The sequence below is a fragment of the Cherax quadricarinatus genome, chromosome 7 (assembly GCF_038502225.1).
Source record: "Cherax quadricarinatus isolate ZL_2023a chromosome 7, ASM3850222v1, whole genome shotgun sequence".
Classification (NCBI taxonomy): Eukaryota; Metazoa; Arthropoda; class Malacostraca; order Decapoda; family Parastacidae; genus Cherax; species Cherax quadricarinatus.
This window is the reverse complement of record NC_091298.1, coordinates 2,295,768-2,315,440: the sequence shown is the minus strand read 5'-3', so window position 1 is coordinate 2,315,440 and position 19,673 is coordinate 2,295,768. Positions and strand designations below refer to the sequence as shown.

The 19,673-nt window shown below is 36.4% G+C and overlaps 1 protein-coding gene across 5 annotated transcripts in view; it reads right to left on the bottom strand.

Moving 5' to 3' along the window:
• Window positions 1–259: 259 nt before the first annotated feature.
• The window catches only part of LOC128686798 (endonuclease/exonuclease/phosphatase family domain-containing protein 1), a 36,110-nt gene continuing 16,696 nt past the window's right edge, over window positions 260–19,673 (bottom strand). For all 5 annotated transcript variants that reach the window (XM_053773888.2, XM_053773887.2, XM_053773889.2 and 2 more), the window contains 8 exons: window positions 17,711–17,813; window positions 16,052–16,156; window positions 13,189–13,299; window positions 12,169–12,309; window positions 8,228–8,483; window positions 7,092–7,232; window positions 5,465–5,634; window positions 260–4,485 (listed from right to left, as the gene is read on the bottom strand). In XM_053773888.2, coding sequence (XP_053629863.1) covers window positions 4,396–4,485; window positions 5,465–5,634; window positions 7,092–7,232; window positions 8,228–8,483; window positions 12,169–12,309; window positions 13,189–13,299; window positions 16,052–16,156; window positions 17,711–17,813 — 1,117 coding nt within the window. In that variant the 3' untranslated portion in view covers window positions 260–4,395. The remainder of the gene's footprint in view (window positions 4,486–5,464; window positions 5,635–7,091; window positions 7,233–8,227; window positions 8,484–12,168; window positions 12,310–13,188; window positions 13,300–16,051; window positions 16,157–17,710; window positions 17,814–19,673) is intronic.

Here is a 19,673-nt window from a genome sequence, read left to right as displayed (position 1 = left end):
TAATTTATACAGGAGAAGGGATTACTAGCCCCTTGCTCCCGGCATTTTAGTCGCCTCTTACAACACGCATGGCTTACGGAGGAAGAATTCTGTTCCACTTCCCCATGGAGAGCCAAAGACATCTAACATGTGCATTTCTTGTTCTTGACTTTATGAAAGTCTGTATTTCTTTAGTTTGGTTGCCTTTAGTAATTACTGTGAAACCCTGTGATTATCTTCTTAAAATTTCCCACAAGAGACAACAGTTGTCAAGAGACCCTAGAAATTTGATTTACTGAATTTGTGTTTTTTATTATTTGTTTTTTTTTTTACTGTTTCCCTTATCTTTGCCATTCTCATTTTGCAAGAAAACACAGCATTTAGATGGTGATGCTGAAGGCTCAAATTGGAGAAATGGGTAAGCACTTGTAACTGGGAGCATCATGACTGTGACACCTGGTTTATTGTAGAGATGAAATATGCTTGTTTTGTTTATCTGGCATATTTTCTGCTTCCTTCAGGTCATTCTAGGTTTCCACATACTCTTCTAAAGTGTATTAATAATATTTTATGTAAACTACAGTAACTTGTAAAATGTACATTTATACACATCAAATATTTTTACAAAGATAATAGATTTCTGAACAATAACAAATCACAAAAGTAACACAAATGTGATAGATGACTATATATGTAACTTTTATGAAAAATATAATAGATATTCATAATAAATGTATTTACTTGTAAGATATAAATATTTTTATTATAAAAGATTATTTAATAGTTAATGAATATACAGTATTATTACATAAATATCAAATTATTCTGAAATTAAAATATGTCACTCTATAAACATTAAATTTAAGATTGCACTAACCTCAATTGGCTGACTTCATATATGGACATAAATTAAAGTATTATCTGCCAAATTGCAGAAAAATTGACCCTTCCTGGCAATTAATCATTGAAACATGCCCCCTCTCATGTATTCCCACTGAAAGTACTGTATATCAGTTGGGGACTAGTTATGTACATCTGAGAACTTTTAGGTCCAAAGATTTTAGCAACCATATTTTATTGTATATATAATATCAAGTCACCAAAATTCATCTCTTGGGTGCCAAGAACAACCTTTAGCTATATTTCACCTAGAAAAAAATTGCTTTATTACAAATACAACCACAACTGAAGGGTAGGGCAGGTAGACACTTTTTTTTATGTTTTTTTGGTAAGCACCCTGGAATGCTGGGGCTACCCTCAAAATTGTAACAAGGAAATAACTAGTAATATTGATATCAGGAAAAACTGAAGGTAGAAAATATATATAGTACTTGCCTACTTGTATTCAAATAAAGATTGAGGTCTTTAGCCCCCAATTCTTTATCGATAATTAATCAACCTAAATGACACTATCTCCTGAACACTTGTAAATAGAGTTAGGCTCTACTACCTCATTCCCCGGTGTGTTTCACTTAACCCCTTGACTGTCGCAACCCCCAATCCTGAGGTGTCTCCTGGTGTCGCAAAATTAAAAAAAAAAAAAAAAAAAAAAAAAAAAAAAAAAAAAAAAAAAAAAAAAAAAAAAAAAAAAATCTTATGAAATGATAGAGAATCTTTTCCCGATTGTAATGACACCAAAAAAACGAAATTTGATGGAAAACTGACAGAATTACACTCTCGCAAAGTTAGTGACCTTGGCGATATTTACAAATCGGCGATTTTGCCCACTTTGAGCCCTATTTTCGGCTAATTCCTTCGTTTCAGTCGACCAAACTCATAGCTATTTCTTTAGAACTCGGTTTTTTCTATTGATTGAGTACAATAAACTGCCCATTTAGCAATTTCAACTACCCAATAACGTGGTCAGAAATTTGCAATTTGGCCAATTTCACAAAAATTAAAAAAATATGACAATTTCAAAATAAGGTCCAGAATGAACAATGCAGACATTCCTGGCTCTAAAATAACATTTTCTTTGTTCATCAGTCATGTCTCCAGGCTCCTCTGATATTACTCTTGCTTTCAATTTTGAATTTTTATTCAAACAAAAAATAGAAAATTTACTATTATGGAGACTACTCCAATACTGTAATAATTGTATAAATAACATCAACCCATTCATGACTGCATATCAGAATGGCTAGTTGGACATTTATTGGACAATGATGTCATTAGTTTACTTTTGAACATTGGCAAAAATCAAGCATTTTCCCTTCTTTGAGCTCCATTTCCAGGTTTTTTTTATAGTAAAATCAATCAAAATCATCTCTTTTTCTATAATATGTTTTCCATTCTATCAAATGAGACCAAGAAAACGAGAATACAATCATAAATACTATACGAAAATAGACCACAAAGTCGGCATTTTAATTAAAAAAAAACGGTCAGAGTTTTTTTTTCTCATTATGCACTGCATGCTCCAGGATTTTTTTTTATGTGGTGCACACTGATTACACAGACCCATTCTCTCACATGTGGGCCCACCAGCTTTCTCCTTCTTGATTTGAAGCTGCTAGAATTCATGAGTATATATACGTCAAACACGGTACCTCGTAAGGCGTATATATATGGCCGCGACAGTCAAAGGGTTAATCACTGCCTTCACATTATTGTAATTCCTTAGGAAACATTGCTTTTTCCACTTTGGTTTACAGCTTTCACCTGTGTCCCTTCATCCTTGTCTCAATCCCTGCAGTCAATATATATATATAGTACGTCTATAATACATATACTGAACAGTACACAAATAACCCGCACATAGAAGAGAGAAGCTTACGACGACGTTTCGGTCAGACATGGACCATTTACAAAGTCACACTAACCAGAAGTGGAGCAGGACGGCTATATATAGGCAGGAAGAGGTGGTGGTGGTGGTAGTAGTGGTAGTGGTAGTAGTAGTAGTAGTAGTAGTAGTAGTAGTAGTAGTAGTAGTAGTAGTAGTAGTAGTAATAGTAGTAGTAATAGTAGTAGTAATAGTAGTAATAGTAGTAGTAATAGTAGTAGTAGTAATAGTAGTAGTAGTAATAGTAGTAGTAGTAATAGTAGTAATAGTAGTAGTAGTAATAGTAGTAGTAGTAATAGTAGTAGTAGTAGTAGTAGTAGTAATAGTAGTAGTAGTAGTAGTAGTAGTAGTAGTAGTAATAGTAGTAGTAGTAATAGTAGTAGTAGTAATAGTAGTAGTAATAGTAGTAGTAGTAATAGTAGTAGTAGTAGTAATAGTAGTAGTAGTAGTAGTAGTAATAGTAGTAGTAGTAGTAATAGTAGTAGTAGTAGTAATAGTAGTAGTAGTAGTAGTAGTAGTAGTAGTAGTAGTAGTAGTAGTAATAGTAGTAGTAGTAGTAGTAGTAATAGTAGTAGTAGTAGTAGCAATAGTAGTAGTAGTAGTAATAGTAGTAGTAGTAGTAGTAGTTATTTATACTGAACAGCAATGTAATAATACAAAACATTTTTACAAGTGTTTCGTCCAATTTCCTTTAATAGCTTAGTAAAAACATATTTTACAACAACTCTTCTCATGTAGAAAGACCTATAATTTACAGGGTCTTCCTGGCCTTTTTTTTAATTTTGTCAGTGTTCAAAATTTTCTATTTATTTGCCAATTTATCTTACACTGTCAACTATACTCACTTTCTTGACTTTATGAGAATCAAGCAACAACTCTTGTGTCCACCCTCTTAACCATTAATCAACCAGTATAATGTTCTTAAAATTTAATCAAAATAAAATATATTTACCACCTGGAGGTGGGAGGCAGAGTGCCAGCACTCTGAAGATGGGGTGAGGATGTTGCAGTTTGGAGGTCATTCGAATTGTGATGTCTGCACACTTCTGCCAAAAACAGCTATTGAATGAATTATGGCTAATGTGTTTTCTTTTTTGGAGTCACCCCTCCTTAGTGGGAGACAGACAGCATGTTAAAAGGAAAAAAAGTGTATTAATAAACCTAAGCTCCCCTTTTCCTGTAATAATTACTAAAAATAATAAGAAAAAAATTAACCAGTTATTTTTATTTAAACCGGTTATTTTTATATAGCCGGACTTGAATCCTGGAAATGGGAAGTACAATGCCTGCACTCTAAAGGAGAGGTTTGGGATATTGGCAGTTTGAAGGGATATGTTGTGTATCTTTATACGTATATGCTTCTAAGCTGTTGTGTTCTGAGCATTGCGGAAAAAACAGTGATTATGTGTGAGTGAGGTGAAAGAGTTGAATGATGATGAAAGTATTTTCTTTTTGGGGATTTTCTTTCTTTTTGGGTCACCCTGCCTCAGTGGGAGACGGCCGACTTGTTAAAAAAAAAAAAATACCAACATATTTATTGTGAACCATCACTCAGTAGTGTTCCATTCTACAATGTCTCTCCCATACTACGAATTTCAACCTTCCCATATTTTATGTTTTTCACATTCCTTACCTTATCTACCTTTACCTTCTTTCCTCAACAGGATACATGTATCCATATACCTTTTGACATTCCTCTTGCTAACGGAACACTCATTTTCTTGCTGCAACAGAAAGGCAGACCCACAAAAAGATATCTTTAACTAAAATACTACAAGCACTGCTTCGGGCATATGCCAGAATAAATACAGACAGTAAATAAGAACTTTTGGTAAAGATTCTGTATATTTAACATCTTTACAAAAAGGTAAATGTTAATATGTCACACAAACAGATGGCATTTAAGGTTGAATTTATAATAATGTGTGTGCTTAGTTTCTAACAATCTAAAGACTACCAATATAAATACTGTAAGATAATTTGAGCATGTTTACTAACTAGAGGCATCGAGTGTATCACAGTAAATCTGAAAATGCCTTAATTAAGTCATGGCAGGTATGTTTCACAAGTTTGTCTCACACCCTGAGATAATGACTGCGGTAACTACACTTACAAGACAGGTGAGGAAACAAATACTCTTTTCCCTTCACTCAAGTGTGATTTAATATAATGACTTTTGTTCCTATTTTCTATAAAGCATGTTCTAACATATAATTAATAAGTAAAAATAAAATTTAGTCATTATAGAATCCTTAGTTACATTCATGAACACAATGTACAGTATATGCAATTATTTTACATCCCTTGTATAATTACAGTAAATTAGTTACCATTTATAACATATAAGAATCATTATCAACAGTATCATACAGTTCAGAAGAGCAAATGTATTATATTATAAGAAGGATGCTGCTATTATGACTCTAAAGTTTAATTTCATGAAGTGCAATAAGCAAGTGAATAATGTGTGCATTATTAGAAGCCAAGAGTTTTTTTATTGCATTAAAAGGAAAAATTCCCAAGAATAATTTCAGTTCAAATTAATATCCTTTAACAATACAATATTAAGGTCCAGTATCTCATGGAAAATTTAAAATTTATAATGCAATTTAAAGTAGAAAGGCAGCAAGAGGGAAGATTTATGGATGGATGAATTACAGGCTCTAGCAGCTGAGCTAAAATATGCTCATCTCATACTGATACCTCTTCCAAATTTCCATTTGGTTGCAGTATGTCTGTTTGTCCTTGATGTAAGTCAGAGTGGGTGCAGAGATCACAGTAAATTGGATAATGGCTACTGACCACACCACCCCAGCCCCAGCCACAGGGAATAGCCAGGTGATTCATGCCTTGTTGCACTACTCCCCAATTGCCTGTAAAGCAAAGGTATTATATATCAAAATGATCTTGAAAACATACACACAGATCCATCAAACCTATATGAGAGAAACAGAACAATAGGCAAGAAGAATATATTCTGTATATTTCTGCCTTAGATTCAGGCTCTCTTCAGCACACTGGAGTCTTCTATGGAGGGCCTCAGTGAAGCTCAAATATATTACTTTCTGATGCAGTCCTCTATGAGACAGTCTTGCAGTTTTTGCTACAGTTGTAAGAGTCTAAAAACTTTATATATTAATTTCATTAAAGATCAGGACATGTCTACCATATATGAATTTGTGTATCAGCACAGCTGTCGTCACAGTTTTTCACAAGCTCCTTAATCAGGTAAAATAAGAGAGTTAGAGCATCACATCTATTGACATTGAATTGAAGAACAAAATAGAATACTCTGACCTAGACGATATAAGTCTTCAATCTCGATACAATATTTTATATGACTAATATAATGCAGTAGTACCTCGAGTTACGAACTTAATTAATTCCAGAAGGCTGTTTGAGTGCCGATACCAAACGAATTTGTTCCCATAAGGAATAATGTAAATTAGATTAGTCCATTTCAGACCCCCCCAAAAATACACTTACAAAAGCACTTACAAAAATACTCTCACATAATTGTTAGAGTTGGGAGTTGTTCAAAACTCGAGGTACCACTGTATTTGTACATGCCTAATCTGAAAGAATTATTTTGACTTGAGCATGATTCTTGAAACTTATTAAAATCTGATAATCTTTCTGTTAGTACACAATCTTACAAGAGAACCTGTGTTGATTAAAAATGTTCAAATTCTCAAATTACCTCCATGAAAAAATTCACTGCCTCATCCTGTTTGATTCATTGGCTAAATATTTTTTCCCTTTTTATTGTAGAATTTTAATGAGGTGGGGCCTCAAGATGCCTACTTTACCTTCCCAAGGCCATATTTAGGTAAAACTTAGCATTTTTATTCATTATAAAAGGTACTGCTATTTTACGAAACCTGCCATCTCCCACCAAGTACAGTGACCCTGTCCCCCCTCTCCACCAAAAAACAGGAACACATCAGATGTAATTCATTCAATAGCTGTCTTGGCAAATATGCACAGTATTTGAAAGTCCCCACCCCTTCTATTATTTTTTTAACTCAAGGGCTGTCTTTCGCCAAAGCAGAGTGATCCAAAGAAGAAAACATATTCATCATCATTTGTTCAATTGTACATATTAAATCATTGACAAAATCTACAAATTAACTGATGATAAAACTCGTAATTAGTTTATCATACACACAGACTTCAGCACACCTAATTGTTGACTATGTCAAGTTTTCACTCTGGTGCACACTTATCCATACACATTAATAGCAAAATAAATTTACAATAAATCATCTTGAACAATTTGCACTTTGACTTATTGACAACCTACTGTATTTATTATAATACACCAACTAACCTGTATAAACTTTTCTGGTGTTTGGGTTGAGCCATATGTTGTCATAAGACTGTGCCTCTTCATCACTGTCATCAACAATATCAGTAAAGGCTTCTGATGGAACAATGTTGCTATAAAATGCTTCTCGTAATACATCAAAAGCTGAAATGAGAATATGTTTAAGCATTGTCTATAAATAATTTTATAGATTCAATGCAAAATACAGTAAATGTTTTTAAATGCTCAAATAACCTGAACAAAGGAGACTGAAACTTGCGATGATGCTTTGATCTGACTTAGACCATTAACTAGTCACACAGAGTGAGATTAGTCACTGGTGCAAGTCGGACTGAAACATCATAAGTTTGTCTCCTATATGCAGGTTGTGTGTGTCTGGCTCCAGTCATGTTATTGTGCCTTTTTATTCTTTAATGTTTTAAAAATCAGATGATGGAATATGAAAAATTATTTGAGTAATAATAAACAATGTTCACACAAAGTCATTTGCAAAAAAAGAACCCAAAATTAGAGAGTCATTTTACAAGACTCCAGAGGGACCTGGACTAAATTAGATAATACACATAATTAACTTGGATGCAATACATTAACAGTACAGTATAGTAAGCCAACACCAAGTAAGGATTCATTACATTTTCACAGATATACCAGAATTCAATAGCAAGGCTGAAATTAATCAAATGGTAAATGTAAGATACTCCAAATATCAAACCAAAGCAATCTGAACTGTGCAGGTAGCTGCTAAAACTCCTCTGGTGACTAACTCAGAAACTTCCAAGGTCATATACCTGATATAAAATTTGACCCGAACAGGTGGAGGAAAATATTGATTTTTTTTTTTCAGTACTCTAGTTGTAACACATGCTAGTACCTCCTCTCACTATATGTGAAAAATTAATTTCTTGTATTCTTTCTGCTGCATTTATTTTGTAGTTTACAAATGTGTCCTGTTGTTCTCCCTGTTGATGATACTAAGAAAAACTTTCTCTATTAGTTGTCTCTAACACTAACTTCAATCTCCCCACCCATCCTTCAGAGTGCAGATCCTGTATTTCCTACCACCAGGAATATGATGCAAAACTATTATATAAAAAAAAAAGCATACAAAACTCTGGCTACAGATACAAAGTAAAACTCACCAGCATCATCTGGATGTAAGTTGAAGTCACCTAAAAGTATTACATTCTTCTCATTCATTAATTTCTCTTTCATTGCAGTAATTAGAGGTGCAAGCTGGGATAACTCAGCATTTTTCTGCGATTCTCCACTGCTGCTTGTTCCTGTATCACTCTTGCTTCCATTTTTATTCACATTATTTCCCTTTTCTATTTTTCTTTTATTAATTTGAATGGTTTTAATGTGAAGACTGACTAGAACAAAGTCGAAGTCATAGCACTGAAAATAAATTGAGGACATGTAGAGAACTATATTGCAAATAATTTATAACACACAATACAAAAATATCCCGCAAATAATGATAAAATCATAAGCTTCTCTCTCCTATGTGCGGGTTATTTGTGTATTGTTCCAGAAGGGGTAATGTGCCTTTTTGTTATTAATGCATAGTGCCTTTTTGCTCTACTTAATTTGTATAACAGTAAACAAACATATTACAGGATATGAATGTAGTCACCTATTATTTTTTACAACAATTGCCATCTCCCTCTGAGGTAGGGTGACCAGAAAAAGAAGAAATACTTTCACTATCACTCACTCCACCACCATCTTGCCAGAGGCATGCTGACATTATAGCTTAGATGCTCCTCCAAAGTGTAATATCTCTACCCCTCCTTCAGACTACAGGCACTGTGCTTTCAACTTTCAGGAGTCAAGTCTGGCTAATTGTTTCCCCTGAATCCCTTCATAAATCTTCCCTTGCTGACATTCCAACAGCATTTTTTTTTTTTTTTATTATCACACCGGCCGATTCCCACCAAGGCAGGGTGGCCCGAAAAAGAAAAACTTTCACCATCATTCACTCCATCACTGTCTTGCCAGAAGGGTGCTTTACACTACAGTTTTTAAACTGCAACATTAACACCCCTCCTTCAGAGTGCAGGCACTGTACTTCCCATCTCCAGGACTCAAGTCCGGCCTGCCGGTTTCCCTGAATCCCTTCATAAATGTTACTTTGCTCACACTCCAACAGCACGTCAAGTATTAAAAACCATTTGTCTCCATTCACTCCTATCAAACACGCTCACGCATGCCTGCTGGAAGTCCAAGCCCCTCGCACACAAAACCTCCTTTACCCCCTCCCTCCAACCCTTCCTAGGCCGACCCCTACCCCGCCTTCCTTCCACTACAGACTGATACACTCTTGAAGTCATTCTGTTTCGCTCCATTCTCTCTACATGTCCGAACCACCTCAACAACCCTTCCTCAGCCCTCTGGACAACAGTTTTGGTAATCCCGCACCTCCTCCTAACTTCCAAACTACGAATTCTCTGCATTATATTCACACCACACATTGCCCTCAGACATGACATCTCCACTGCCTCCAGCCTTCTCCTTGCTGCAACATTCATCACCCACGCTTCACACCCATATAAGAGCGTTGGTAAAACTATACTCTCATACATTCCCCTCTTTGCCTCCAAGGACAAAGTTCTTTGTCTCCACAGACTCCTAAGTGCACCACTCACTCTTTTTCCCTCATCAATTCTATGATTCACCTCATCTTTCATAGACCCATCCGCTGACACGTCCACTCCCAAATATCTGAATACGTTCACCTCCTCCATACTCTCTCCCTCCAATCTGATATTCAATCTTTCATCACCTAATCTTTTTGTTATCCTCATAACCTTACTCTTTCCTGTATTCACCTTTAATTTTCTTCTTTTGCACACCCTACCAAATTCATCCACCAATCTCTGCAACTTCTCTTCAGAATCTCCCAAGAGCACAGTGTCATCAGCAAAGAGCAGCTGTGACAACTCCCACTTTGTGTGTGATTCTTTATCTTTTAACTCCACGCCTCTTGCCAAGACCCTCGCATTTACTTCTCTTACAACCCCATCTATAAATATATTAAACAACCACGGTGACATCACACATCCTTGTCTAAGGCCTACTTTTACTGGGAAAAAATTTCCCTCTTTCCTACATACTCTAACTTGAGCCTCACTATCCTCGTAAAAACTCTTCACTGCTTTCAGTAACCTACCTCCTACACCATACACTTGCAACATCTGCCACATTGCCCCCCTATCCACCCTGTCATACGCCTTTTCCAAATCCATAAATGCCACAAAGACCTCTTTAGCCTTATCTAAATACTGTTCACTTATATGTTTCACTGTAAACACCTGGTCCACACACCCCCTACCTTTCCTAAAGCCTCCTTGTTCATCTGCTATCCTATTCTCCGTCTTACTCTTAATTCTTTCAATTATAACTCTACCATACACTTTACCAGGTACACTCAACAGACTTATCCCCCTATAATTTTTGCACTCTCTTTTATCCCCTTTGCCTTTATACAAAGGAACTATGCATGCTCTCTGCCAATCCCTAGGTACCTTACCCTCTTCCATACATTTATTAAATAATTGCACCAACCACTCCAAAACTATATCCCCACCTGCTTTTAACATTTCTATCTTTATCCCATCAATCCCGGCTGCCTTACCCCCTTTCATTTTACCTACTGCCTCACGAACTTCCCCCACACTCACAACTGGCTCTTCCTCACTCCTACAAGATGTTATTCCTCCTTGCCCTATACACGAAATCACAGCTTCCCTATCTTCATCAACATTTAACAATTCCTCAAAATATTCCTTCCATCTTCCCAATACCTCTAACTCTCCATTTAATAACTCTCCTCTCCTATTTTTAACTGACAAATCCATTTGTTCTCTAGGCTTTCTTAACTTGTTAATCTCACTCCAAAACTTTTTCTTATTTTCAACAAAATTTGTTGATAACATCTCACCCACTCTCTCATTTGCTCTCTTTTTACATTGCTTCACCACTCTCTTAACTTCTCTCTTTTTCTCCATATACTCTTCCCTCCTTGCATCACTTCTACTTTGTAAAAACTTCTCATATGCTAACTTTTTCTCCCTTACTACTCTCTTTACATCATCATTCCACCAATCGCTCCTCTTCCCTCCTGCACCCACTTTCCTGTAACCACAAACTTCTGCTGAACACTCTAACACTACATTTTTAAACCTACCCCATACCTCTTCGACCCCATTGCCTATGCTCTCATTAGCCCATCTATCCTCCAATAGCTGTTTATATCTTACCCTAACTGCCTCCTCTTTTAGTTTATAAACCTTCACCTCTCTCTTCCCTGATGCTTCTATTCTCCTTGTATCCCATCTACCTTTTACTCTCAGTGTAGCTACAACTAGAAAGTGATCTGATATATCTGTAGCCCCTCTATAAACATGTACATCCTGAAGTCTACTCAACAGTCTTTTATCTACCAATACATAATCCAACAAACTACTGTCATTTCGCCCTACATCATATCGTGTATACTTATTTATCCTCTTTTTCTTAAAATATGTATTACCTATAACTAAACCCCTTTCTATACAAAGTTCAATCAAAGGGCTCCCATTATCATTTACACCTGGCACCCCAAACTTACCTACCACACCCTCTCTAAAAGTTTCTCCTACTTTAGCATTCAAGTCCCCTACCACAATTACTCTCTCACTTGGTTCAAAGGCTCCTATACATTCACTTAACATCTCCCAAAATCTCTCTCTCTCCTCTGCATTCCTCTCTTCTCCAGGTGCATACACGCTTATTATGACCCACTTCTCGCATCCAACCTTTACTTTAATCCACATAATTCTTGAATTTACACATTCATATTCTCTTTTCTCCTTCCATAACTGATCATTTAACATTACTGCTACCCCTTCCTTTGCTCTAACTCTCTCAGATACTCCAACAGCATATCAAGCCATAAATAAAATTTGCCTCCACTCACTCCTAACACACTCGCACATGTTAGTCGAATGTCCTGTAACTACAAATATGTCAAAAAAAAAAATAAATAAATGAATACATGTATAAACTACTGTAAAAAGCCACATAACTTAAAATTACTAACCTTAAAATAACCTAGATATGGTTTTCTGGTGAAAGTTTTGGCAGATTTTCCATTGTTATTGTCGTGGACACTAAGCAAAGTTGCTGATACCAGCTGGATCCCATGACACACATTGTATATAAATGCTGCAAATTCAGCACCCTGAAAAAGTAATAGAAAGTATGCATAAACAAAAGTCTTTTTGTTTGTTTTCTAATCAATGCAAATACAAGGAAATTTATGAGTTGCCTTTCATTTTGTGAAAGGTAAAAATTTACCTAGAACATTCTTCATGCACATTTTCACAAGCATCAACAATACTACATGAATACTTTAACTGCTAAAACTGTTTGGTGAAGCAAGGGGCAAACTACAGTCATTCACCTGTTGTTCAAATGTCAACTATTTGAATAGTTTAAAGACCTGAACATGGTAAGGTATGATTAACTTAGTTATTTATAGAACCACTATATCAGCCTTCACTGCAGCAAAGACTGAGAACTGTGCATCCTAGCTCATGTTCACAGTTAACTTTATTTTGATATTCATGGTGGTAGTGGAAGATTACTCCATAAATGTAATGTCTCCTTTGGTGTAACTGTTTTAGGTCTGTCAAAACTATTATATTTTTATGTATTTCCTTCCTACTGGATATAGTAATCTTAGTGAAATTAAGTCTCATTTGGTAGTCATAAGTGTTAAGTCTAGCTCAGTGAACTTTATTCCTCAATAGTAAAATTTTATGTCTAATTTCAAGTGCATATAACCATAGCTCAATACATATGAGAGCTCTGAACGTAACTACAGTATCAGAGAAACCAGAAACACATGAGGAAACTTTTAACAGCAGTGTTTCAGCACTTTTAAAAATAAAAAGCTAATACCACTTGTATTAAACTTGTTCAGCACAATTCCATGACCATAAAGATTTAATGAGAATTTTATCAACTTACATACTCCCAAGACCAGAAATGTTTTATGTGATCAGAATTACATGACTAATTTATAACTGCATATACATATTTCAAACTTCAAGCTTACTTGAAATACAAATCCAGCAGGTTCCTCTGACACTTGCCATCTCCACTCTCCCTTGGGTCCTGACCATTCACGTACACGCCTTAAACTGCCATGGTTTAGCTCTGAGCATATCTAGTGATAGGAAAGAAAATGATTTCAGTTTTATCAATAGAGAATTTTTAATGAATTTTATCATTCATCAGCTAGGAAAGATGATAGAAAAACATGCCAGCCAACTGTGAAAGTGAAAATGGACAGTAGTGGTAAAGTAAGTCAACAGTGGACTGTGATGGCCATGTCTCCTGCAAGACTTGTCTGCAGTACAATGAGAATCAATTTTTTTTTTTTTTCAACAAGTCGGCCGTCTCCCACCGAGGCAGGGTGACCCAAAAAAGAAAGAAAATCCCCAAAAAGAAAATACTTTCATCATCATTCAACACTTTCACCACATGGGGAAGTGGAATAAGAATCTTTCCTCCGTAAGCCATGCATGTTGTAAAAGTCAACTAAAATGCCGGGAACAATGGGCTAGTAACCCCTTTTCCTGTAAAGATTACTAAAAAGAATAAGAAGAAGAAAATTGAGAATCAAATGTATAAGAAATATACAACAAAAGCAATGCAGAGGGGTTTGTTAAAGAGTGGGGATATGAGATAAGCAGGTAAAACATTTTGAGATTATACTGCATGTTTGGTACAAGTGTTCCTTGCTTTATGCAGCAGATGCATTCTTGGAAGTATATGGCATTTAAAGCAAACCCATTTTTCTTAACACACCAGCAGTCTCCCACCAAGGTTAAGCACAAAAAGAAGAAACACTTTCACTATCATTCATTCAATCACTATACCAGAAGCATGCTAATGTAACAGTTCAGGTGACCCATTGAAATGCAACACCCCCACCCTTCAACAGCACGCCAAATCATAAAAATCACTTGCCTCCACTCAATGCTATCTAACATGCAAAACCTCCTTTATCCTGCCTCCTTCCAACCTTTCTCTCCACCTCAGATTTATATATCCTCCTAGTCATCCAATTTTGTTTCATTCTCTTTAAATGTCCAAACCTCCTCAACAACCCCTCTTCTGCCCTCTGAATAATACCTTTGGTAACCTCACACCTTCTAATATTTAAGTTATGAACGCTCTGCATAATATTAACACCACACATTGCCCTCAAACTACATCTTTTCCTCTAGCCTCCTCCTCATTGTAACAGTTAAAACCCATGCTTTACATACCTATATAACAGTGTTGGTACCACTATACTCTGGTACATTACCCTTTTTGCATCCATGGATAAGATTGTCTCCACAGACGCCTCAATGCACCACCCACTTTTTTTCACTTGTCAATTCATAGACCCAGTAACATAAAATAAGGTTTCATTCCAAGATTGCCAATTGCATATTTCTTGCATAATATTTACCACAAAAAAATTAGCCTACCACACATGCATTAAATTGTCATAAACACATAAGATATTAATTTTTTTTTATTATTAACACACTGGCCGATTCCCACCAAGGCAGGGTGGCCCGAAAAAAGAAAAACTTTCACCATCATTCACTCCATCACTGTCTTGCCAGAAGGGTGCTTTACACTACAGTTTTTAAACTGCAACATTAACACCCCTCCTTCAGAGTGCAGGCACTGTACTTCCCATCTCCAGGACTCAAGTCCGGCCTGCCGGTTTCCCTGAATCCCTTCATAAATGTTACTTTGCTCACACTCCAACAGCACGTCAAGTATTAAAAACCATTTGTCTCCATTCACTCCTATCAAACACGCTCACGCATGCCTGCTGGAAGCCCAAGCCCCTCGCACACAAAACCTCCTTTACCCCCTCCCTCCAACCTTTCCTAGGCCGACCCCTACCCCGCCTTCCTTCCACTACAGACTGATACTCTCTTGAAGTCATTCTGTTTCGCTCCATTCTCTCTACATGTTCGAACCACCTCAACAACCCTTCCTCAGCCCTCTGGACAACAGTTTTGGTAATCCCGCACCTCCTCCTAACTACCAAACTACGAATTCTCTGCATTATATTCACACCACACATTGCCCTCAGACATGGCATCTCCACTGCCTCCAGCCTTCTCCTCGCTGCAACATTCATCACCCATGCTTCACACCCATATAAGAGCGTTGGTAAAACTATACTCTCATACATTCCCCTCTTTGCCTGCAATTAATTTGTTAAAAAAAAAAAAAAATAAGGTGATGAGGGTATCAAATGATTTAGATAAAGAAAAATTGGATATCAAATTGGAGAGGAGGAGTATGGAAGAACTGAATGTTTTCAGATATTTGGGAGTTGATGTGTCAGTGGATGGATTTATGAAGGATGAGGTTAATCATAGAATTGATGAAGGAAAAAAGGTGAACGGTGCATTAAGGTATCTGTGTATGTGAAACTACTGCATACACAAATTTTCACTTGTCTTATAAGGCAAGATGAGCGTTGCTATTTAAGCCAAGATCGCAAGTTTTATATATTCGACACGACATTTTTTCTGTCTCATAAACATGCAAAATTTCAGGTACGTCTTGCTACTTCTACTTACACTTAGGTTACACTACACATACATGTACAAGCATATATATACACACACCCCTCTGAGTTTTCTGCTATTTTCTTTCTAGTTTTTGCTCTGGTTTATTTCCTCTTATCTCCATGAGGAAGTGGAACAGAATTCTTCCTCCGTAAGCCATGCATGTTGTAAGAGGCGACTAAAATGCCGGGGGCAAGGGGCCAGTAACCCCTTCTCTTGTATAAATTACGTACTAAATTTAAAAAGAGAAGCTTTTGTTTTTGTTTTGGGGCCACCCTGCCTTGGTGGGATACGGCCGGTTTGTTGAAAAAAAAAAAAAAGTGAACTTACCTTTTCAAGAACATCTTTACTCCTAACTTCTTGAATAGCTAAAAGACTAAATCCATTCTCTAATACAGTCCGGCATACAACCTCCAGTACGCCAGGATTACAGATCTGGAAAAAAAAAATTCTATACATATACAGATGAGCACTATATTAAACACTTGAACAAATCAACAATAACAGCTGACAAATTCACTGTATACCAATTTTATATATCATAAACAGTATCACAATACAGTATATTTAAAATTCCATAAAATACAAAAAGAAATAAAACAGCCCATTTGCAACTATCCTAGTCCATCTCTCTCTACTGAGCTCAGATACCCCAGTTTCTCATTGAAGGACTTGAATATATCTCAACCCATTAATGAAATCCAAGGCAGACTGGAATGCAACTTACAGGAAATTCTCTAATTAGTCTGAAGAGAACAACGATGGTAACGTGATACCCCCACACAGTAATAAATATAGGCAGGCTCCACTTTACAGCATTTTGTTAATATAGCGGTTTTCAATAATACCCATTCTTCATTTATTCAGACTTCTTACATTAAATATATTCAACACTCACTATAAGCTAAGAATGAAAATATTTTAAGGTAAGTCATGTGTCCTAGGTAGTAGGTTGGTAGACAATAATTTTTTAAAGAATTTACAAATTGAATAAACTTGCAACCAGCTGATCCTGCTTACTCAAAGTTTTGCTTCAAATGTGAACTTCCATAAATCTCTAGCTCTGCATTCTTTGGACAGCTATAAATTTATTTTGCTCACTGAATGGTGATAGTGCCCAGATTTCAAAATATTACAGGAACCACGATAAATAGTGTGTCTGTAAAGGGGCCCTGATGGCCCACCAGGAGCACAACCAGCGGTTTTCAATTATAACCATTCTTCATTTATTCAGACTTCCTACATTAAATATATTCAACACTCACAATAAGCTAAGAATGAAAATATTTTAAGGTAAGTAATGTGTCCTAGATAGTAGGTTGGTAGACAGCAACTGCCCAGGGAGGTACTATCATCCTGCCAAGTGAGTGCAAAACAGAAGCCTGTAATTGTTTTACATGATAGTAGGATTGCTGGTGTCTTTTTTGTCTCATGCACATGTAAGTTTTCAGGTATATCTTGCTACTTCTGCTTACACTTAGGTCACACTACACATGCATGTACAAACATATATATACACACCCCTCAGGGTTTTCTTTTATTTTCTTACTAGTTCTTGTTATTGTTTATTTCCTCTTATCTCCATGGGAAAGTGGAACAGAATTCTTCTTCCATAAGCCATGCATGTAGTAAGGGGCAACTAAAATGCCAGGAGCAAGGGGCTCGTAACCCCTTCTCCTGTATACATTTCCAAATTTAAAAGGAGAAACTCCCATTTTTTTCCTTTTAGGCCACCCCGCCTCGGTGAGGAACGGCCGGTGTGTTGAAAGAAGAAGTAATGTGTGTACTGTATATACATTTTTTAGGCCTAGCTGTATTGCTCACTTAATATATGATAGTGTAAATATGGTATCAGGCTTTTACATGCATTTGAAACTGATAGAAGGTAATGGTTTTGCTTTACAGCAGTAGCCCGGAACCTAACCTACTATATAAGGGGGCTCACCTGTACATGAGGCTTCAGCCCCATCCTGTAAACCACATTTTTACCTTATCTCTAGTAAGCTGTTGCAGATTCCAAGTAGCAACTCTGAAAGCAGGGTCTCCCTGAAAGTATCCGTTGAACACCTCTTTAACAACTGGTCGCTCAGATCTAGAAAAGAAATTAGAATTTGATTATAAATATTGTGATTTAACTTTGCTCAGCAAGACTTCCAGACTTCAAAATATTACAGGGACCACGGTAAATGGTGTGTCTGTAATGGGGCTCTGCTGGCTCACCAGGAGCACAACCAGTACACACACACACTTACCCTCACCTTTCTAGAAACCAGTAAGAATTATCAAGTATTCCACTCGATATTTGCCTCTTCGGTCTCCAGGGGCTCCAGTGACTGGTTCCATTGCTAATTACCCAGATGCAATACTGTGTAAGAAACCACTACTCTCTTCTCAATGGATAACTAAGGCTGACACATTGTTTACCCATTCCCTGTCATGTTTGCTTCCTTGAGAAAGATTTGCTATTCTAGGATTCCTAAGTCACCATCACACACAGATGATCCTGTAGAGGAATCATCCTTTTGATGCAAACATTCTTAAGCTCATCACCAGCAATCATAAAATTTTTATTGTCATTACCAGTAAGGTAATTTCTTATTGGTGATTACTTCACTTGAACATATAACCCTTCTGCAATAATACTCTAGAGTAAATTCTGCAGACTTCCTAACATTGTTGATGCCTCAAGAATGTAATTACCAGAATTCCCGAGTCAGTATAACCCACCAAGTCAAACACAAAACAGTACAACAAAAATGGTTGAAACAACCAAAACTAGCCTTCAACTTGGGTTAGTTGTGAACACAGCAGTTCTATAATATTGAGTTACACCAAACAAAACTACCTTTCTTTTTAATTAGCACTTAAAAATGGTTGATATACTGTATTTTAATAAAAATATATAAAAAAAATTACCATTTACTACACATTACACAGCCATCTTAGGTACATAATGATTTCCAAACTCATCTTTTCAGACTATTTTGACAAAATATTAAGCTACTTTCATTTACCAAAGAACATTCTATAGATCAGCTACTTTTTTTTATTTTAACACATCAGCTATGTATCTGGGTAGTAGGTTGGTAGACAGCAACCGCCCAGGGAGGTACTACCGTCCTGCCAAGTGAGTGTAAAACGAAAGCCTGTAATCGTTTTACATGATGGTAGGATTGCTGGTGTCTTTTGTCTGTCTCATAAATATGCAAGATTACAGGTAAGTCTTGCTACTTCTACTTACACTTAGGTCACACTACACATACATGTACAAGCATATATATACACACCCCTCTGGGTTTTCTTCTATTTTCTTTCTAATTCTTGTTCTTGTTTATTTCCTCTTATCTCCATGGGGAAGTGGAACAGAATTCTTCCTCTGTAAGCCATGCGTGTCGTAAGAGGCGACTAAAATGCCGGAAGCAAGGGGCTAGTAACCCCTTCTCCTGTATATATTACTAAATTTAAAAGGAGAAACTTCAGTTTTTTCTTTTGGGCCACCCCACCTCAGTGGGATACGGCTGGTATGTTGAAAGAAGAAGATCAGCTATGTATATCCCACTGAAGCAAAGTGACCTAAAAAGTTTGGTATGTGAAAGAAGGAAATTAAAAGTAAACACAGGAAAAAGAAAGGTGATGAATAAAGCAAAAAAAAAATTAGGTAATGTAGGACTGGATATCAGATTAGAAGGAAGGAATATGGAGGAAATGAATGTCTTCATATATCTGGGAGCAGACTTGTTGGAGGACAGGTAAACCAAAGAACTGACAAGGAAATTAGGTGGATGGTGCACTGAGGCATCTGTGGAGATAAAGGACCTTATTCATGGAAGCAAAAAGGAAAATGTACCAAAGTATAGTAGTACCAACATTTTTATATGGGTGTGAAGCATGAATTTTAAATGCTGCAATGGGGAAGAGGAAGAAGGTAGTGAAGATGCTGTGTCTTAGGGTA